General features: G+C 46.4%; 1 protein-coding gene across 1 annotated transcript in view; it reads right to left on the reverse strand.

Moving 5' to 3' along the window:
• dnah9l (dynein, axonemal, heavy polypeptide 9 like) overlaps positions 1–23082 on the reverse strand; it is a 563466-nt gene that overhangs the window by 304397 nt on the left and 235987 nt on the right. The window contains exon 42 of the mRNA XM_068036275.1: positions 22644–22771. Within this exon, the coding sequence (XP_067892376.1) occupies positions 22644–22771 (128 nt within the window). The remainder of the gene's footprint in view (positions 1–22643; positions 22772–23082) is intronic.

The following is a 23082-nucleotide window of genomic DNA, read 5'->3' on the forward strand; positions in this document are numbered from 1 at the left end:
GTGCCTTGATGGCCACATGGGTGCTATTGATGACACCCTACACTGGGCGGAATCCAGCAATGGAGGCGAATCCCACTGCCCTCGGTGCCTGCAAGGTCCCAACTGTTTGAAAATGTATGTACTGTCTAGCTTTCATGAATAGGGCATCAGTGACCTGTGAGATGCAATGGTGTGCTGCCGCTTGTGTAACAGCATCAAGGTCTGCAGTTAATCTTTGGAAGGAGCCAGCGAATTTGATGGCTACATGCAGGGCATAGTGAGCAGTGCTGTGAGGTGTGAGGTCTTCTGCGATGAGGGCTTAAACCTCTGTGACCATCTGCCTGGATAGATGCAGTCTCCTGCGGCACTGGCTCTCTGACATGTCCAAGTAGTTCCTCTTCACTGGTAGATCTTTTGCCAACGGTAGCCTCCATTGCTTTGCTACCCCTCATCCCTCTCCTCTGCCCTCCTCATGTCTGGGGCTCTGCCTCTACTGCTGAGGATGTTCACCCTCATCACCACAAGACTGAAAATTTAAGAATCGTGCTCCCATTACCATCTTCAGCTTTCCTTGCGCTCAGCTGGACTCCCAATAATGTCTGGAAGATTAACCCCCTCCTCGTATGCCCCCGTGATGCCCAAGCTTGTACAGACCACTATCCCTGCAACCTCTACACACCCAATTGCACCTGTGTTCCTATGGCTGAATACCCCTCTCAGCCATGCTCCCTTTTATGGGCCCACATGATATCATGGCGCGGCCATGACTCCCCGCTATGTTGCTGCCTCTACACACCTGGTCTGTCGCTGACACAGTGTGCAACATGTGTGCCCCACGAAAAACCCAAACTGCTCCTTAACAAACTGACAATGAGCTCTTTAACATTGATTGGCCTCATTCCCAAATCGCGCAAGTTTCTGGGTCATGCCTTCTCCCGCCCTAAGGAAAATCGCCAGCAGCAGGAATAGTGATGGGAAACTGGCAAGCCAGCCAGCATTGCTATTTTTAGCACCCACTCACCTCCGCTCCTGTCCCCATCGGGACCTAAATATCCTGCCCCTCTTTACTTGATAGTATAAATATGTTCCAGATCTACATCATTTCAGTATTTACATCAGCAATGTTTGGCCTTTCCTCCATAGTACTACCTCTGAAGGACAACACAAGATACATTAATATGAGATAGGTACTCAGTTCCAACAGACACTGGATTAAAACTACCAAAACACCATTTAATAATGATCAACTACTGCAAGGATTGTGAGGGAGCCAGGGATATCACTTGTTGCACTGGTTATTGACACATTCCAGATCCCCCACACCTAATGCCAAAAGAAAAAATATAATAATAATGCTTGATCTGAATTCTCTTAGAATATACCATGGAGATGTTGAAGCCATATTTCCTGGATTTAGGCAGATCAGGAGGAATCCTAATCTACAGCACCGAGAAAGTTTTGAAGATCATTTTATTCTGCGTTGTTCTGTACAACTTCGCTATTAGCAGAGAGGAATTCAGGTAAGCAGAATGGCTGGATATGCAAGTAGAATCATAGAATCATAGAAAGTTTAAAGCAAAGAAAGAGGCCACTTGGCCTATTGTATCTGCTGGCCAAACAACGATCCACCCATTCTAATCTCACCTTCCAGCATTTCGTCTGTAGCCCTACAGATTATGGCACTTGAGGTGCCTATCCAGACTCCTTTTGAATGAATTGAGGGTCTCTGCCTCAATTACCCTTTTAGGCAGTGAGTTCCAGACCCCCACCACCCTCTGGGTGATTTTTTTTTTCCTCATCTCACTTCTAATTTTTCTACCAATCACTTTAAATCTATGCTCCTTAGTCACTGACCTCTCTGCTAAAGTGAATAGGCCCTTCACCTCCACTCTGTCCAGGCCCCTCAAAATTTTGTACATTTCAATCAGATCTCCCCTCAACTTCCTGTGTTCCAAGGAGAACAACCCTAGCCTATCCAATCTTTCCTCATAGCTGCACTTTTCCAGTCCTGGCAACATCCTCGTAAATCTCTTCTGTATCCTCTCTAGTGCAATTACATCCTTTCTGTAATGAGATGACCAGAACTGCACACAGTACTCAAGTTGTGGCCTAACCAATGAATTATACAGTTCCAAATTAACCTCCCTGCTCTTATATTCTATACCCTGGCTAATAAAGGAAAGGATTCCATATGCCTTCTTAACCACCTTATCGACCTGTCCTGCTACCTTCAGGGATCTGTGGACATTCACTCCAAGGTCCTTCACTTCCCCTACACAGTATTTTCCCATTAAGCTTGTATTCCTTTGCCTTGTTTGACCTTCCCAAATGCATCACCTCACACTTCTCCGGGTTGAATTCCATTTGCCACTTTTCTGCCCATCTGACCAGACCATCAATATCTTCCTGCAGCCTACAGCTATCCTCCTCGCTATCTACCACATGGCCAATCTTTGTGTCATCTGCAAACTTCTTGATCGTGCCCCCCGCATTTACGTCTAAATCGTTAATATATACCACAAAAAGCAGGGGACCCAGTACTGAGCCGTGCGGAATGCCACTGGAAACAGCCCTCCAGTCGCAAAAACATCCGTTAACAATTACCCTTTGTTAATAAAAGCAAAATACTGCAGATGCTGGAAATCTGAAATAAAAACAAAAAATGCTGGAAATAGTCAGCAGGTCTGGCAGCATTTGTGGAGAGAGAAGCAGAGTTAACGTTTCAGGTCAGTGACCCTTCATCAGAACTGGGAGAGGCTAGAAAGGTATTAGGTTTTAAGCAAGTAAAGTGGGGGTTGGGCAAGAGATAAAAAAAGAGAAGATGCTGATGGGACAAGATCACAGAGAATAACTGACCAGAAGGTCATGGAGCAAAGGCAAACGGTATGTTAATGGTGTGGTGAAAGACAATGCGTTAGTACAGAGAGGCTGTTAATTGACAGAAAATTGAACAGCCCTGGTTCCAAGCACAAACATGAATAAAACAGTGGGTAGGCACAGTAGAAACAAACCAAACAAACTAAAATAAAACAAATAAAAAAGAAAAAATAACTCAAAAGAAAAAGAAAAAGGCGGGCCCGTCATGCTCTGAAATTATTGAACTCAGTGTCCAGTCCGGCAGGCTGAGCATGCCTAATCGGTAAATGAGGTGCTGTTCCTCGAGCTTGCGTTGATGTTCACTGGAACACTGCAGCAATCCCAGGACAGAGATGTGGGCATGAGAGCAGGGGGGAGTGTTGAAATGGCCAGCAACCGGAAGCTTGGGGTCATGCTTTTGGACTGAGCAGAGGTGTTCCACAAAATGGTGACCTAGTCTGCGTTTGGTCTCCCCAGTGTAGAGGAGACCACATTGTGAGCAGCGAATACAGTATACTAAATTGAAAGAAGTACAAGTAAATCGCTACTTCACCTGAAAGGAGTGTTTGGGGCCTTGGATAGTGAGGAGAAAGGAGGTAAATGGGCAGGTATTACACCTCCTGCTATTGCAGGGGAAAGTCCCATGGGAAGGGAGATAATGGAGGAGTGGACCAGGGTGTCGTGGAGGGAACGATCCCTTCAGAATGCTGACAGGGGAGGGGAGGGGAAGATGCGTTTGGTAGTGGCATCACGCTGGAGGTGGCGGAAATGGTGGAGGATAATCCTTTGGATGTGGAGGCTGGTGGGGTGGAAAATGAGGACAAGGGGAACCGTGTCGCGGTTCTGGGAGGGAGGGGAAAGGATGAGGGTAGAGGTGCGGGAAATGTGCCAGACACGGTTGAGGGCCCTGTCAACCACAGTGGGGGGAAATCCTTGATTGAGAAAAAAGGAAGGCATATCAGAAGTGCTGTCATGCAAGGTTGCATCATCAGAGCAGATGCGTCGGAGACGGAGAAACTGGGAGAATGGAATGGAGTCCTTACAGGAGGTAGGGTGTGAAGTGTAGTCAAGGTAGCTTGACAGCCTATCCCCAGAGATGGAGACAGAGATGTCGAGGAAGGGAAGGGAAATGTCGGAGATAGACCATGTAAAGGTGAGAGAAGGGTGGAAATTAGAAGCAAAGTTGATAAACTTTTCCAGTTCCGGGCAGGAGCAGGAAACGGCACCAATACAGTCATCAATATACCGGGGCGGCACAGTGGCGCAATGGTTAGCACTGCAGCCTCACAGCTCCAGGGACCCAGGTTCGATTCTGGGTACTGCCTGTGCGGAGTTTGCAAGTTCTCCCTGTGTCTGCGTGGGTTTTTGCCGGGTGCTCCGGTTTCCTCCCACATCCAAAAGACTTGTAGGTGATAGGTAAATTGGCCGTTGTAAATTGCCCCTAGTGTAGGGAGGTGATAGGGAATATGGGATTACTGTAGGGTAATACTTGGCATCAGGTGGCAGGACCGTATCTCCAACACAGAAGTCCTCGAGGCGGCCAACATCCCCAGCTTGTACACACTACTGAGTCAGCTTGAGATGGCTTGGCCATGTGAGCCGCATGGAAGAATACAGGATGTCCAAAGACACATTGTACAGCGAGCTCACCACTGGTATCAGACCCACCGGCCGTCCATGTCTGCGCTTTAAAGACGTCTGCAAACGCGACATGAAATCCTGTGACATTGATCACAAGTCGTGGGAGTCAGTTGCCAGCGTTCGCCAGAGCTGGCGGGCAGCCATAAAGACGGGGCTAAAATGTGGCGAGTCGAAGAGACTTAGTAGCTGGCAGGAAAAAAGACAGAGGCGCAAGGGGAGAGCCAACTGTGCAACAGCCCCGTCAAACAAATTTCTCTGCAGCACCTGTGGAAGAGCCTGTCACTCTAGAATTGACCTTTATAGCCACTCCAGGCGCTGCTTCACAAACCACTGACCACCTCTAGGTGCGCATCCATTGTCTCTCGAGATAAGGAGGCCAAAGAAGAAGAAGAAGTATAAATGGGTGGTTGCTGGTCGGCACAGACTCGGTGGGCTGAAGGGCCTGTTTCAGTGCTGTATCTCTGAATAAAATAAAAAATAAATTTAAAAAACCATCCTGGTGGGGGATAGAGGTGTAGAGAGATTGGACGTCCATAGTGAAGAGGAGGCGGTTGGGGCCAGGAAACTGGAAATTGTCAAAATGACATAGGGCGTCAGAAGAGTCACGGATGTAGGTGGGAAGAGACTGGCCCGGGGAGAAAAGGTAGGCAAGATAGGAAGAAATAAGTTCAATAGAGCAAGAACAGGCTGAAACAATGGGTATGCCAGGAGAGTCCTGTTTGCGGATTTTGGGAAGGAGGTAGAAGCGGGCTGTCCAGAGTTGCGGGACTATGAGGTTGGAAGCTGTAGAGGGAAGATCTCCAGAGGAGATGAAGCCAGTGACAGTCCTGGAGACAGTGGCTTGATGTTCAGTGATGGGGTCATGGTCCAGGGGTAAGTAGGCAGAAGGCGGAGCCTCTGCAAGGTAGAGGGCAGACAACAACAGCACCACCCTTGTCTGCAGGTTTGATGACAATGTTGGGGTTAGACCTGAGAGAACGGAGTGCAGCAAGTTCAGAGGGGCACAGGTTAGAGTGAGTGAAGGGGGTAGAGAAATCGAGATGGCCAATGTCTCACTGACAGTTCAATGAAAAGATCAAAAGCGAATCAGACGCCAGAGGGAGGGGTCCAGGTAGAGGGAGAATGCTGGAGGCGGGTGAATGGGTCGGGGGGAGGACTCCTGGTCAAAGAAGTGAGCCCGGAGGTGAAGGCAACGGAAGAAGAGCTCAACGTCATGCCGAGCGCAAAATTCATTGAGGTGGGGGCGTAAGGGGATAAAACTGTGTCCTTTGCTGAGTACAGAACGTTCAGCATCAGAGAGGGGAAGGTCAGAGGGTATAGTGAATACACGGCAAGGGGTCAGATCAGAAAGGGTGGGGTCAGAGGGAAGTGAAGGGGAAGAAGGATCTGGAGGGGCATTAGTTCCCATCAGCTGCTGGAGCTTGCGTTCCTTAACATCTAAAAGGAAGAAAAAAGTTTTTTGTTAATGCGTCGGATAAGATGAAGGAGAAAATGAAACTGCGGAGTAGAACAGCTTTGAGATAACTTTGAGATAGCTTTCAACAGCTTTGACAAATTATCCTTTGTTTCCTGCTACTGAGCCAATTTTGTATCCACTTTGCGGCATTTCCCTGGATCCCATGGAATTTTAACCAGTCTGCCATGTGGGACCTTGTCAAAAAGCCTTGCTAAAATCCATGTGAACCACATCAACTGCACTAGCCCCATCTATCTTCCTTGTTACTTCTTCAAAACATTTGATCAAGTTGGTCAAACAAGATCTTCCCTTAACAAATCCATGCTTACTATCCTTGATTAACCTATGCCTTTCTAAGTGACACTTTATCCTATCTCTCAGAATAGATTCCAATAATTTGCCCACTACTGAGTTTAGACTGACTGACCTGTAATTATTTGGTCTATCCTCGCTGCCTTTTTAAACAGAGCTACATGTTAGCAGTCCTCCAATCCTCCAGCACCACACCTGTATCCAGTGAGTACTGGAAAATGATGGTCAGACCTTCTGCTATTCCCTCTCTTGCTACTTTTAACAGCCTGGGGTACATTTTTATCAGGTCCTGGTAATTTATCAACTTTCAAGGATGCTAATCCCATTAAGACTTCCTCTCTCCCTATGTTTATCACATCCAATACTTCACATTCCTCTTCCTTAACTACAATATCTGCATCGTCCCCCTCTTTTGTGAAGACAGACGCAAAGTATTCATTAAGAACAATACCAACATCTTCCATCCTGACACATAGGTTACCTTTTTGGTCTTTTATGGGCCTTACTCTCTCCTTACTTATCCTCTTACTCTTAATGTATTGATAAAACATCTTTGGGTTCACCTTGATTTTGCTTGCCAATATTCCTTCATGCCCTCTCTTTGCTTTCCTAATTTCCTTTTTGATTTCACCCCTCCACTTTCTATACTCCTCTCGGCTTTCTGTAGTATTGAGTTCTCGGTGTTGGACAGAAGCTTTCCTTTTCTATCTTATCTTACCCTGTAAGCTCCTTGACATCCATGGGGCTCTAGTTGGTCAAATAAACTATTCTGGTTGTCTCACCCTTTTTCTTTGGGGGAATATGTTTACTCTGAACTCTTTGAATCTCCCCTTTGAATGCCTCCCACTGCTCTGACACTGATTTACCTTCAAGTAGTTGTTTCCAGTCCACTTCTCAGTTTAGTAAAATTGGCCTTGCCCCAATTGAGACTTCTAATTCCTGTTCTATCTCTGTCCTTTTCCATAATTATGTTAAAACTGACTGAATTATGATCACTCCCATTGCCACTCCTTCCACCTGCCCAGCTTCATTTTCTAAAACTAAGTCTAAAACTGTGCCCTCTCTTGTTGGACTTGGTACATACTGGCCAAAAATGTTCTCTTGAATGCACCTCAAGAATTCTGCTCCATCAATTCCTTTCACACTAAAACTATCCCAGTTAATATTGGGGTAGTTAAAATCCCCTACTATTACTGTCCTATTGTTCTTGCACTTCTCAGAGATTTGCCTACATATGTGCTCTTATATCTCCTTCTGACTGTTTGGGGGTCTATAGTACACTCCCAACAGTGTGATTACCCCTTTTTTGTTCCTTAGCTCAATCCATGTGGCCTCATTTGATGAACTTTCCAACATATCATTCCTCCTCACAGCTGTAATAGTTTATTTGACCAAAATTGCCACTGCTCCTCCTTTCTTATCCCTCTCCCTATCGCATTTGAAAACCCTGTAACCAGGAAGGTTGAGCTGCCATTTCTGTCCCTCCTTCAGCCATGTTTCTGTAATAGCTATGATATCATACTGCCATGTGTCTATCTGTGCCCTCAGCTCATCTGCTTTAGTTGTTATTATCCTTGCATTGAAATAGATACTTTTGAGCACTGCCAAACTCTTTTTTTTTAAATTTTCTAACCTTTGTTGCCTCTGTCTTCCAGACTCATCCATTAATTTTCTGCCTTCCATTTTCATTTCTGATTTTGTCCCAACTGAGTCTACCCTCAGGTCCCTATCCCCCTGTCAAACTAGTTTAAACCCTCCCCAACAGCACTAGCAAAACGTCCCACAAGGAACCCAGTCCCGGCTCTGGTCAGGTGCAACTCATCCGGCCTGTAGAGGTCCCATCTCCCCCAGAGCCAGTTCCAATGTCCCAGGAATCTAAAGCCCTTCCTCCTGCACCGTCTTTCCAGCCACACATTTTTAAAATTTTTTTTAATTCATTCATGGGATGTGGGCATCGCTGGCCAGGCCAGCATTTATTGCCCATCCCTAATTGCCCTTGAGAAGGTGGTGGTGAGCTGCAATTAGGGATAGGCAATAAATGCTGGCCTGGCCAGCGACGCCCACATCCCATGAATTAATAAAAAAAAATGCGTGGCTAGAAAGACAATGCAGGAGGGAGGGCTTTAGATTCCTGGGACATTGGAACTGGCTCTGGGGGAGATGGGACCTCAGCAGGCCGGATGAGTTGCACCTGAGTTCCTCTGTCTTATCCTTCTATTTCTATAATCACTTGCGCGTGGCACTGGGAGTAATCTGGAGATGACTACTTTTGAGGTCTGGCTTGCTAATTTCTTACCTAGCTCCCTAAATTCTTATTGCAGGAACACATCCCTCTTTCTACCTATATCATTGGTTCAAATGTGGACCATGCCTGTTGGTTGTCCATCCTCCCCCTTCAGGATGTTCTGCAACCACTCAGTGACATCCTTGACCCTGGCACCATGGAGGGAGCATACCATCCTGGATTCACGTCTGCAGCCACAGAAATGCCTGGCTGTCCCCTGACTATTGAATCAGCTATGACTATGGCTCTTACAGTCTTCCCCGTACCTCCCTGTGCAACTGAGCCAGCCGTGGTGCCATGGCCTTGGCTCTGGCTGCACTCCCCAGGTGAAGCATCACTTTCCTCAGTATTCAGAACTGAATACCTGTTGGAGAGTGAGATGCACTCAGGGGTCTCCTGCACTACTTGCCTGATTCTTTTTGACTGCCTGGTCACCCATTCCCTCTCTCCCTGCATACTCTTAAGCTGTGGGGTGACCACATCTATAAATGTGCTACCTACATAGCTCTCATCCTCACGAATGCACCACAGTGTCGCCAGCTGCCACTCAAGTTCCAAATCCCAGAGCTCAAGCTGCCGCAATTGGCAACTCTTCCTACACAAATGGTTCTCTGGGATACGGGAAACATCCAAGAGCTCCCACATAGCATAGGAGGTGCACTCTCGAGGTTGAAGCACCCCTGCCATTCCTTTATTGATTAGTTGACCCTTTGCTGCTGCTAAAAAAAATACTACAACATCTTAGAATTATTAATCAAACCTTACTAGTACTGATAAATCCTACTAATAATCAATACAGTTCACGAGTTAAAATAAACCTTACTCAAAAAAAGAGATAATACTCACCAGCTACTCACTTGTTCCTTATTATTAATACTTAATTTTTTACTTGTTTTTAGTCCTCTCTGCTACTCTCCTGGAAGGTAAGTGTTGTAGGCCGCGATCCTCGGGCTGTATGTAACTGTTCGCCAATCTGTGTTCCTCCCGCAGGTCTACTCCTCTCCACTGCTCTCCCAGAAGGTAAGTTTTGTAGGCCATGATCCTCGGGCTGTATTTAACTGCTTCCAGTTCTGTGTTCCTCCCGCAGGTCCGCTCTTCTCCGTTACTCTCCTGGAAGGTAAGTCTGTATCAAAATTATGAGGGATCTAGGCAGAGGAGATAAAGAGAAACTGTTCCCCTTGGCAGAAGGGTCAAGAACCAGAGGACACAGATTTAAAGTGGATGGCAAAAGAACCATAGGCAACATGAGGAAAAACTGTTTCATACAGCAAGTGGTTATGATCTGGAATGCACTGCCTGAAAAGGCAGTGGAGGTAAATTCAATTGTGGCTTTCAATAGGGAATTAGATGAGAAACCTGAAGGGAAAAAAATTGCAGGGCAACAAGGAAAGGGAGGGGGAGTGGGACTACCTAAATCGTTCTTGCAGTGAGCTGGCATGGGCTCAATGGGCTGAATGGCCTCCTTATATGCTGTAACCATTCCATGATCTATTCTCTGATTCTACTTTTTTAAAAATTCATTCATGGGATTTGGGTGTCGCTGGCCAGGCCAACATTTATTGTCCATCCCTAATTGCCATTGAGAAGGTGGTGGTGAGCTGCCTTCTTGAACCACTGCAGTCCATTTGGGGTAGGTATACCCACAGTGCTGTTAGGAAGGGAGTTCCAGGATTTTGACCCAGCGACAGTGAAGGAACGGTGATATAGTTCCAAGTCAGGATGGCGTGTGACTTGGAGAGGAACTTGCAGGTGGTGGTGTTCCCATGCATCTGCTGCCCTTGTCCTTCTAGTTGGTAGAGGTCGCGGGTTTCAAGGTGCTGTCTAAGGAGCTTTGGTGCATTGCTGCAGTGCATCTTGTAGATGGTACACACTGCTGCCACTGTGCATCAGTGGTGGAGGGAGTGAATGTTTGTAGATGGGGTGCCAATCAAGCGGGCTGCTTTGTCCTGGATGATGTCGAGCTTCTTGAGTGTTGTTGGAGCTGCACCCATCCAGGCAAGTGGAGAGTATTCCATCACACTCCTGACTTGTGCCTTGTAGATGGTGGACAGGCTTTGGGGAGCCAGGAGGTGAGTTACTCGCCACAGGATTCCTAGCCTCTGACCTGCTCTTGTAGCCACTGTATTTATATGGCTACTCCATATTCTGGTCAATAGTAGCCCCTAGGATATTGATAGTGGGGGATTCAGCGATGGTAATGCCATTGAATGTCAAGGGGAGATGGTGAGATTCTCTCTTATTGGAGATGGTCATTGCCTGGCACTTGTGTGGCGCGAATGTTACTTGCCACTTATCAGCCCAAGCCTGGATATTATCCAGGTCTTGCTGCATTTCTACACGGACTGCTTCAGTATCTGAGGAGTCATGAATGGTGCTGAACATTGTGCAATCATCAGCGAACTTCTGACCTTATGATTGAAGGAAGATCATTGATGAAGCAGCTGATGATGGTTGGGCCTAGGACACTACCCTGAGGAACAACTGCAGTGATGTCCTGGAGCTCAGATGATTGACCTCCAACAACCGCAACCATCTTCCTTTGCGCTAGGTATGACTCCAGCCAGCGGAGGGTTTTCCCCCTGATTCCCATTGACTTTGGTTTTGTTAGGACTCCTTGATACCATACTCTCACATCACCTCTTGAGTTCAGCTCTTTTGTCCATGTTTGAACCAAGGCTATAATGAGGTCAGGAGCTGAGTGGCCCTGACGGAACCCAAACTGAGCGTCATTGAGCAGGTTATTGCTAAGCAAGTGCCGCTTGACGGCACTGTTGATGACACCTTCCATCACTTTACTGATGATTGAGAGTAGGCTGATGGGGCAGTAATTGATCGGGTTGGACTTGTCCTGTTTCTTGTGTACAGGACATATCTGGGCAATTTTCCACATTGCAGGGTAGATGCCAGTGTTGTAGCTGTACTGGAACAGCTTGGCTCGGGGCGCAGCAAGTTCTGGAGCACAGGTCTTCAGTACTATTGCCGGAATATTGTCAGGGCCCATAGCTTTTGCAGTATCCAGTGCCTTCAGTCGTTTCTTGATATCACACGGAGTGAATCGAATTGGCTGAAGTCTGGCATCTGTGATGCTGGGGATTTCAGGAGGAGGCCAAGATGGATCATCAACTCGGCACTTCTGGCTGAAGATTGTTGCAAATGCTTCAGCCTTATCTTACGCCCTGATGTGCTGGGCTCCCCCATCATTGAGGATGGGGATATTTGTGGAGCCACCTCCTCCAGTTAGTTGTTTAATTGTCCACCACCATTCACAGCTGGATGTGGCAGGACTGCAGAGCTTAGATCTGATCCATTGGTTATGGGATCGCTTAGCTCTGTCTATCACATGCTGCTTACGCAGTTTGGCACGCAGATAGTCCTGTGTTGTAGCTTCATCCGGTTGACACCTCCTTTTGAGGTATGCCTGGTGCTGCTCCTGGCATGCCCTCCTGCACTCTTCATTGAACCAGAGTTGGTCTCCTGGCTTGATGGTAATGGTAGAGTGGGGAATATGCCGGGTCATGAGGTTACAGATTGTGGTTGAGTACAATTCTGCTGCTGCTGCTGCTGATGGCCCACAGCGCCTCATGGATGCCCAGTTTTGCATTGCTAGATCTGTTCGAAATCTATCCCATTTAGCACAGTGGTTGTGTCACACAACATGATGGACGGTATCCTCAATGTGAAGGCGGGGCTTCGTCTCCACAAGAACTGTGCAGTGGTCACTCCTACCAATACTATCATGGACAGATGCATCTGCGGCAGGCAGATTGGTGAAGACAAGGTCAAGTATGTTTTCCCCTCTTGTTGGTTACCTCACCACCTGCTGCAGACCCAGTCTAGCAGATATGTCCTTTAGGGCTCGGCCAGCTCGGTCAGTAGTGGTGCTACCGAGCCACTCTTGGTGATGGACATTGAAGTCCCCCACCCAGAGTACATTCTGTTCCCTTGCCACCCTCAGTGCTTCCTCTAAGTGCTGTTCAACATGGAGGAGTACTGAGTCATCAGCTGAGGGAGGGCGGTAGGTGGTAATCAGCAGGAGGTTTCCTTGTCCATGTTTGACCTGTTGCCATGAGACTTTATGGGATCCAGAGTCGATGTTGAGGGCTCCCAGGGCAACTCCCTCCCTACTGTATACCACTGTGCCACCACCACTGGTAAGTCTGTCTTGCCGGTGGGACAGGACATACCCGGGGATGGTGATGGCAGTGTCTGGGACATTGTCGGTCAGGTATGATTCTGTGAGTATGACTATGTCAGGCTGTGGCTTGACTCGTCTGTGGGACAGCTCTCCCAACTTTGGCACCAGCCCCCAGATGTTAGTAAGAGGACTTTGCAGGGTCGACAGGGCTGCGTTTGCCGTTGTCATTTCCGGCGCCTAGGTCGATGCCAGGTGATCCGTCCAGTTTCATTCCTTTTTATTGACTTCGTAGTGGTTAGATACAACTGAGTGGCTTGCTAGGCCATTTCAGAGGGCATGTACGAGTCAACCACATTGCTGTGGGTCTGGAGTCACATGTAGGCCAGACCAGGTAAGGACAGCAGATTTCCTTCCCTAAAGGACATTAGTGAACCAGATGGGTTTTTACAACAATCGACAATGGTTTCAAGGCCATCATTAGACTAGCTTTTTTAATTCCAGATTTATTAATTGAATTCAAATTCCACCTTCTGCTGTGGTGGGATTTGAACCCATGTCCCCAGAGCAATACCCTGGGTCTCTGGGTTACTAGTACAGTGACAATACCACTACGCCACCGCCTCCCTCGGGGTCTGCAGAGGAAGGAAGGAATGAGGAGGTGAAGGAAGAGAAGAGAGGGAATTGGCCCCAGCTGATCCATGGCTAGCTGGACTGATGTATGAAGGATAGATTAACCAGACTTTTAGTTGAAAGCAGCCCTGCAGCCTAAACATGAACAGTCTTAAAGGCTTCTCTGTACTCTACTCATCCCATACTAAAATGCTGTGCCAAATCTTCTCAGCTTCACTAATTGCCTTCCTTAACAGCAAAGGTCAAACCAACAAATCTTCACCAAACATCTGTAGGAAGGTCCAATCGGTTTATTTCTCTACTCTATGTGTCTCTGCATCAATGTTTGCCTCTTCAGTGAAATTGTAGGGATGGGACATGTGCTTCCTAATCTCTTGCTTCTTGTAAGTGCCACCTTAGCTGGAGGAACAGGTGTGGTGTCATCCTGCTGTTCCTTAATGAGAACCTTGTATTTCACTTGTGACTATTGCCTCATTTCTTCTGGATCATGAGATGGCCTATCCACTGCTACCAGCAGCTTGATTTGTGCTATGTGACTGCTGCTGTTCACTACCTGCCTTCTGCAGAGTCTTCAAGAGGGCTGCTGGGGAGGCATGGATGCGTTCTCACCATCACTCCTCCCATCAAGCAAAGTTGCAGGTTGCCCTTTTCAAATGGCCTAGGATCCATGTGGGGACAGATCCTGGATTGGAATTAAAGAATGTGAAACGTGTCAGCAAGGTGCTCTCAAGCCATTCTCCTAGAAGTAAGAGTCTCCGGTCAAGATTTCAATTGCGTCAGGTGCAGTGTTGGCGAGGAAAATTGCATCAGAATTTGGGTTCTCGCTCAGTGTGGGCTCCCTTGCAGGATTCCCTGGAGTTACCATTCATGTCATGGTGCTCTGCAAGTTCTCAAAACTCTCTCATTTACATACATTGACATTGGGGAAGCACCGCTGTATGTATTCTGGCATTCTATATAGGGAGCTATGAAGAGGTTCAGCTGATTAATGAGTGCAGCTGGGGCTGGAGCCCCTTTGAGTTAGAAATGAATGAACCCTGTAGAAGCTGCCGAAATGGCTCTAAGCTTCCCTCCTCTCATTGCTGTTCATCTGCTGCCATCTACGCTTGCTCTTTCTAACTGATGCTCAGTGCTTCAGCTGGTGCTTCTTCCTTACATCCCACCTGTCCCCATAACTATTTCCCTGCAGTGGATGTATCTGGCTTGTTGCTTGCAGTGTCTGAAGTGCTTGATGTGATGCTGCATCTTCTTCACCTTGTTCAACTGTGCCAATGCTTCATCTTAGGAGGCCCTTAAGAAAAGAGAAAGGGAACATATGTGACCATAGGGTATGCAGCAAATGGTTTTACCCACAGTAGCAAGATCACAATAGTGCCTTGCATTAGATGAATAGGTATGGCTGAGAGGCAGTCATTGATTGAATATGAGGTGCTATCAAAATGAAATTGAAATGAACACGTATCATTGGGCTACCACAAAGTCACCAATTTGGAGAGCCTGTTCCTCATTGCCTATTGGCTCCAACAACACTCAGGAAGCTCAACACCATCCGGGACAAAGCAGCCCACTTGATTGGCACCCCATTTACCACCCTCAACATTCACTCCCTCCACCACCAACGCACAGTGATAGCAGTGTGTACCAACTGCAAGATGCACTGCAGAAACACAAGGCTCCTTCGACAGCACCTTCCTAACCCACGACCTCTACCACCTAGAAGGACGAGGGCAGCAGATGCATGGGAACACCACCATCTGCATGTTCCCCGCCAAGCCACACACCATTCTGACTTGGAACTATATCGCTGTTCTTTCACTGTCACTGGGTCAAAATCCTGGAACTCCCATCCTAACAGCACTGTTGGTGTACCTACATCCCAAGGACTGCAGTGGTTCAAGAAGGCGACAGCGGGAAAGAAGGAGACTGAGTAAGACCAGCGGTGTTTAAAAAGTGCAGAGACAGCGGGAAAGAAGGAGACTGAGTGAGACCAGCGATGTTTAAAAAGAGCAGCGGCAGCGAGGCTGAGTTTTGAAAATAAAAGCCAACAGTGACATCACAGGAGAGCTGCAAGGTGATTGGTTCGTGGAGAGCAGCTGTTAGAATATCTTAAAAAAATAAGGGGTAAGTTTTTTTTTGTTGAAAATAAAATCTCTGGTGATAAGGTGAGTACTACTATAGTGTTTTATTTTTAAGGACCTTAGATTGAAGTGGGTAGAACAAGGCCCGTAGTGTAATTAGTATTTTTTTAATTCAGGGAGTAACTAATTAATCTAAGGGTAAGTCATGGCAGGAGAGCTCAGCCCTGTGATATGCTCCTCCTGCGCTATGTGGGAAATCAGGGACGCTTCCAGTGTCCCTGATGACCATGTATGCAGGAAGTGTATCCAGCTGCAGCTACTGGCTACCCACATTACGGAGCTAGAGCTGCAGATGGATTCACTGTAGAGCATCCACGATGCTGAGGAAGTCATGGATAGCACATTTAGTGAGGTGGTCACACCGCAGGTAATGGCTGCACAGGCAGAAAAGAGATGGGTGACCACCAGACAGAGTCGTAGGCGCATGCAGGTGGTGCAGGGGTCCCCTGTTGCCATCCCCCTCTCAAACAGATATACCACTTTAGATACTGTTGTGGGGGATGACCTCCCAGGGGAAAGCAGCAATAGCTAAGTTCGTGGCACCACGGAGGGCTCTGCTGCACTGTAGGGGAGGAAAAAGGTTGGAAGAGCTATAGTTATAGGGGATTCTATCGTAAGGGGTGCAGATAGGTGTTTCTGTGGCCACAAACGAGACTCCAGGATGGTATATTGTCTCCCTGGTGCTAGGGTCAAGGATGTCTCGGAGCGGCTGCAGGACATTCTGAAAGGGGAGGGTGAGCAGCCAGAGGTCGTGGTCCATATTGGCACTAACGACATAGGCAGGAAGAGAGATGAGGTCCTGCAAAGTGAATATAGGGAGTTAGGCAGAAGGTTAAAAAGCAGGACCTCTAGGGTTGTAATCTCAGGATTACTCCCTGTGCCGCATGCTAGTGAGGGTAGGAATAGGAGGATTAGGCAAATGAATGCGTGACTGAAGAGCTGGTGTTGGCGGGAGGGCTTCAGCTACTTGGGTCATTGGGATCTCTTCTGGTGCAGAGGTGACCTGTACAAGAAGGATGGGTTGCATCTAATCTGGAGGGGGACCAATATCCTTGCAGGGAGGTTTGCTAGCACTACTCGGCAGGGTTTAAACTAGTCTTGCAGGGGGGTGGGACCCAAAGTAGTAGTCTCTCAGGTGAGATAGTTGAGGCAAATGTAGAGGTTAAAGCAAGCAAGTCCACTAGGCAGGCCAGGCAGGGGCAGGACAGGGAGAGTGGAAGGTCTGGTAGGCAAAACTGCATTTACTTTAATGCAAGAAGCCTTACAGGTAAGGCAGATGAACTCAGAGCATGGATCGGTACATGGGATTGTGTTATTATAGCTATTACAGAAACGTGGTTGAGGGATGGGCAGGACTGGCAGTTCAATGTTCCGGGGTACCGATCCTTCCGGTGTGACAGAGGTGGTGGTAAGAAAGGAGGGGGAGTTGCACTATTGATTAGGGAGGACATCACGGCAGTACTTAGAGAGGATATCCCGGGGGGAATGTCCAGCGAGGCATATGGGTAGAACTTAGAAATAAGGGGTGATCACTTTTAATGGGATATTACTATAGGTCCCCCAATAGTCAGAGAGAAGGTAGAAGAGCATATATGCAGGGAAATCACAGATAGGTGTAGGAATTATAGGGTTGTAATAGTAGGTGATTTTAACTTCCCTAATATTGACTGGGACTGCATTAGTGCTAAGGGATCAGATGGGGAAGAATTTGTTCAGTGTGTCCATGATAGTTTTCTGAAGCAGTATGTGGATGGCCCTACTAGAGAAGGGGCTACACTCGATCTCCTGTTAGGAAATGAGGATGGGCAGGTGGTTGATCTGTCAGTGGGGGAGCACTTTGGGACTAGTGACCATAACTCTATTAGCTTCAAGATAGTTATGGAAAAGGATAGGACTGGTCCTCAGGTTGAAGTCCTAAATTGGGGGAAGGCTAATTTCGATGGCATCAGACAGGAACTCTCAAAAGTTGAATGGGAGAGGCTGTTTACAGGTAAAGGGACCTCTGGCAAGTGGGAGGCTTTTAAAAGTGAGATAGGAAGAGTTCAGGGCCGGCATGTTCCTGATAGATGGAAGGGCAAGGCTGGCAAGTTTAGGGAACCTTGGTTGACAAGGGATATTGAGGGGTTCCGAAGAAGTGTCACTGACCCGAAACGTTAACTCTGCTTCTCTTTCCACAGATGCTGCCAGACCTGCTGAGTGATTCCAGCATTTCTTGTTTTTGTTTCAGATTTCCAGCATCCGCAGTATTTTGCTTTTATTTAAGGGATATTGAGGGTCTGGTCAGGACAAAGAAGGAGGCATATGTCAGGTATAGGCAGCTGGGATCAAGCGAGGCCCTCGAGGAGTATAGGGGATGTAGGACTACACTTAAGAAGGAAATTATGAGGGCGAAAAGGGGCCAAGAAATTTCCCTGGCAGGCAAGATAAAGGAGAATCCTAAAAGATTCTATAAGTATATTAAGAATAAAAGGGTAGCTAGGGAGAGAGTCAGTCCCCTTAAGGATCAGTGTGGCAATCTATGTGTGGAGCCACGGGAAATGGGCAAGGTCTTAAATGAATATTTCTCATCCGTATTTACCGTGGAGAAAGTCATGGAAGCTAGTGAGTTCAAGGGAGGGAACACCGATATCCTAGAGCATATCAACATTACAAAGGAGGAGGTGTTGGAGGTTTTGAAGTGCATTAAGGTGGATATATCCCCAGGGCCTGACCAGGTGTATCCTAGGATGCTATGGGAAGCAAGGGAGGAGATTGCTGGGGCCCTGGCAGAGATTTTTGTATCATCGTTAGCCATGGGTGAGGTACTGGAAGACTGAAGGACAGCTAATGTTGCCCCTTTATTTAAGAAGGGCAGCAGGGATAAGCCAGGGAACTACAGGCTGGTGAGCCTTACATCAGTGGTGGAAAAATTATTGGAAGGGATTCTGAGAGACAGGATTTATATGCATCTGGAAAGGCATGGTCTGATTAGGGATAGTCAGCATGACTTTGTGCGTGGGAAATCATGTCTCACGAATTTGATTGAGTTTTTCGAGGAGGTGACCAAGAGGATTGACGAGGGCAAGGAGATGGACGTTGTCTACATGGACTTTAGCAAAGCCTTTGACAAGGTCCCGCATGGTAGGCTGGTCCAGAAGGTTCGAACACATGGGATCCAGGATGAGCTAGCAAATTGGATACAAAATTGGCTTGGTGATAGGAGGCAGAGGGTGGTAGTGGAGGGTTGTTTTTCAGATTGGAGGTCAGTGACCAGTGGTGTGCCGCAGGGATCGGTGCTGGGCCCTCTGTTGTTTATCATATATATTAATGACTTGGATGTGAATGTAAGGGGCATGATTAGTAAGTTTGCAGATGACACCAAAATTGGTGGTATAGTGGACAGTGAAGAAGGTTGTCTAAGGTTACAACAGGATATAGATCAACTGGGAAAGTGGGCAAGGGAGTGGCAAATGGAATTTAATGCAGACAAGTGTGAAGTGATGCATTTTGAGAAGTTAAACCAGGGCAGGACATATACAGTGAATGGCAGGGCCCTGGGGTGTGTTGTTGAGCAGAGAGACCTTGGGGTGCAAGTACATAGTTCCCTGAAAGTGGCAACACAGGTAGACAGGGTGGTGAAGAAGGCATATGGCATGCTTGCCTTCATCGGCTGAGGCATTGAATACAAGAGTTGGGACGTCATGTTACAGTTGTACATGACGTTGGTTCGGCCGCATTTGGAGTACTGTGTACAGTTCTGGTCACCGCACTACAGGAAAGATGTGATTAAGCTACAGAGGGTGCAGAAAAGATTCACAAGGATGTTGCCTGGTTTGGAGGCCTTGAGTTATAAAGAGAGATTGGATAGGCTGGGTCTGTTTTCCCTAGAGCGAATGAGGCTGAGAGGGGACATGATAGAGGTATATAAAATTATGAGAGGCATATATAGGGTGGATAGCCAGAGTCTGTTTCCATGGTAGGGGTGACTAAAACTAGAGGGCATAGATTTAAGGTGAGAGGGAGGAGGTTTAAAGGGGATCAAAGGGGTAAATATTTCACACAAAGAATAGTGGGTATCTGGAAAGAGCTGCCTGAGGAGGTGGTGGAGGCAGGAACAGTAGCGACATTTAAGAGGCATCTGGACAGGTACTTGAATGAGAAAGGCATAGAGGGATATGGAATTAATGCAGGCAGGTGGGATTAGTATAGATAGGCTTTATGGTTGACATAGACGCAGTGGGCCGAAGGGCGTGTTTCTATGCTGTACGACTCTATGACTCTAAGGCAGCTCACCACTACCTTCTCAAGCGCAATTAGAGATGGTCAATAAATGCTGGCCTAGCCAGCAATGCCCACATCCCACAAACAAATAAAAAAGGTTACAGGTGAAATGATGAGCAACCAAGGAGCAATCCATGGAACTGATCTGAAAGGATAAGCAGGGAGCACGCAAGTTGTTCTCTGATATAGTGAGTTAGTCAGAAAACATGGCAGAGTTCAGTCAGTGAAAGGAAGTCTAGCTTTCAGGCTAGCTTTAAGGTAGCTATCAAGCAGTTTAAGAAGTTAGAGATGGGGCCAGTAATTTACAGGCTGTATTACAGCTATATCAGCATACCCTGGGCTGAGTGATTGATGCATACATCCTTTTGCTTTCAGTGCAAACCAATTAGTTTTCCCACTCTTGGTCTCAAGAAATTCTTTCTCATTTGTTTCCATGAGTGATGCACTGAGGAAGGAATATTCACACTACCTCTAGCCATTATTTCTGTACAATAGCTCTATTTTATGGGTTTCTCTCAGTGTCAATAATTTCCATAACTATGAAAGACCTGAAGTTATTTGACTCATAATGCAACCATATAAACTGGTGGATGATTTAATGTATGTTAATACTTCTCCCTTAAACAATAACCCCTCCAGACTACCCCACTGATGTTGACAGTAATGCTTATCAAAAAAAAGACAAGCAATTCTAAAATGAACTGACATAACGAGAGATATTAGATGTAATAGTAATTCAAAAAGAGCAGGACAGAAAATAATTGAGAGAAGCAGTCAAACAGATAAGGAAAAGGCACAATACTTCTTTTTTGTTCAAACTTCTGTCCAGGAGCTGAATTTGTTTACTATTATAATTTTTTGTTATAAAGGTAGAAATACTCCTTGCTTCCATGAACAATATTTTCATTGAAATAATTTATATAAAAGGGGCCTTAAATTAAAAGTAAAACTACACTGAGGTCTCCTGAGGGCCAAAATGGCAGTAGGAATTGTGCATACACCTCCGATCAGAAGTTACCCCCACCCTGCCCCACCATATTGGGTAAGAAGGAACAAGAGGTGTCTTTTTGCATATGCAAATAAGGTGCCTAAGGTGCAACTTCGGTTTTCCCTGAGGCAGCTAATGCCAGGTTAAACAAACATTGCACAAATTGAAAAAAGGCTAAGTACTTACCACAATTGCCTCCACTCACTATCCCACGATCCCCAGGCCTGACCATCAGCAAACTCCCTGATTTCCCTCACCACCTCTGCAACATCAATCCAGAGACCCTGATCTCCCTCCCTACCCTTCCCAACTCTCCTCATCACCTCACCCTCTCCACCACCCCCACAGCAATCCTGAGACAGAATCACAGAATTGTTACAGCACAGGAGGCCATTCAGCCCATTGTGTTCTTCCCATAACGCTGCACATTTTTCTTTTTCATATAACAGTCTAATTTCCTTTTGAATGCTTCAGTTGAACCCGCCTCCACCACACTCTCAAGCAGTGCCTCCCAGACCCAATGTCGTTTTTGCTTCTTTTACCAATTACTTTAAATCTGTGCCCTCTCGTTCTCGATCCTTTCGTGAGTGGGAACAGTTTCTCCCTATCTACTCTGTCCAGACCCCTCACGATTTTGAATGCCTCTATCAAATCACCTCTCAGCCTCTTTTCTCCAAGGTAAACAGTCCCAACTTCTCCAATCTATCTTCATAACTGAAGTTCCTCATCCCTAGAATCACTCTCATGAATCATTTCTGCACCCTCTCTGATGCTTTCACATCCTTCCTAAAGTGCGGTGCCCAGAACTGGATGCTCTAGCTGAGGCCAAACTAGTGTCCTATACAAGTTCAACATATCCTTCTTGCTCTTGTGCTCTATACCCCTATTAACAAAGCCCAGGATAAGGTATGCTTTATTAAACGCTCTCTCAACCTGTCCTGCTACCTTCAATGACTTATACACATAAACACTCAGGTCCCACTGCTCCTGCACCCCCTTTAGAATTGCAGCCTATATTTTATATCGTCTCTCCATGTTCTTCCTACCAAAATCTATCACTTCACATTTCTCCACATTGAACTTCATCTGCCAATTGTCCGCCCATTCCACCAACTTGTCTATGTCCTTTGGAAGTTCTATACTGTCCTCCTCACAGTTCGCAATGCTTCCAAGTTTCGTATCATCTGCAAACTTTGAAATCGTGCCCTGTACACCAAGGTCTAGGTCATTAATATATATGAGGAAAAGCAAGGGTCCCAACACTAACCCCTGGGGATCTCCACTACAAACCTTCCTCCAGCCCAAAAAACATCCATTAACCACTACTCTTTGTTTCCTGTCACTCAGCCAATTCCGTATCCAAGTTGCTATTGTCCCATTTATTCCATGAACTGTAACTTTGCTCACAAGTCGTTGTGTGGCACTGTATCAAATTCCTTTTGAAAGTCCACGTACGCATCATCAACTACATTGCCCTCATCAACTATCTGTGTTACCCCTTCAAAAAACTCCAGCAAGTTAGTTAAAAATTATTTTCCCTTGGAATATCCATGCTGGCTTTCTTTGATTAACCTGCATTTGTCCATGTGACAATTAATTTTATCCTGAATTAATCTTTCAAGAAGTTTCCCCACCACCAAAGTTAAACTGACTGGTCTGTATTGCTCCATCAATGTACCTACCTGTGGGCAACAGCCCCAGCAGTGGCCCAAACTTTGACCACTTACCTGATTGCTGCCTTCTCCCACAATGCATTCATTATGATAAGGCTTGAAGTCCAATATCTCGGATTCCTTGGGCCTTATCCTTTGAGCATGGGGGAATAATGCTGCACCAAGCTGGGGGCGGGTGACAAAAGTGGATTCTCCAGAATTTAACCCCACTGTATTATAACAAAATATGAAACTATGCACAACAGATTGCTCCTGATGTTTTAACAATTTAATGACAAGTTAACTACTAACCTTGTTATCATCCATTACTGTGTTGAGTGACTCTATCCACATAGGGTCAATATCTCCATCTAAAACAATCCACTTTGGACCCTCATGAGCAATGCTGGAAAGTTCCCGCATTGTAGTTGAAAATAAGCCTATTCATTTGTGGAAAAAAATAAACATGCATTACTGACAGAATGTACAATTACTTGTGGTTAAAAACAAACATTTCCATGAAGACTAAAATACAAGAAGCCTCCTTCAGAATCAACAAATCATACACTACAACCTTAGTCCACTGGTAGCTGAAAATATACAACAACTCGTATACTAGTTTCCTCCTCTCTCATTGCCCCAATGCAAGTCAAACAGCACACTTTTCTTGTACCTGACTTGACTCAGCTGAACCTGGTGACAATTCTGGGTTCAGCTGTTTTAACTGGCTTGGGTAAGCATCAGGCAGAAA

This window comes from Heterodontus francisci, chromosome 7 (assembly GCF_036365525.1).
Source record: "Heterodontus francisci isolate sHetFra1 chromosome 7, sHetFra1.hap1, whole genome shotgun sequence".
Classification (NCBI taxonomy): domain Eukaryota; kingdom Metazoa; phylum Chordata; class Chondrichthyes; order Heterodontiformes; family Heterodontidae; genus Heterodontus; species Heterodontus francisci.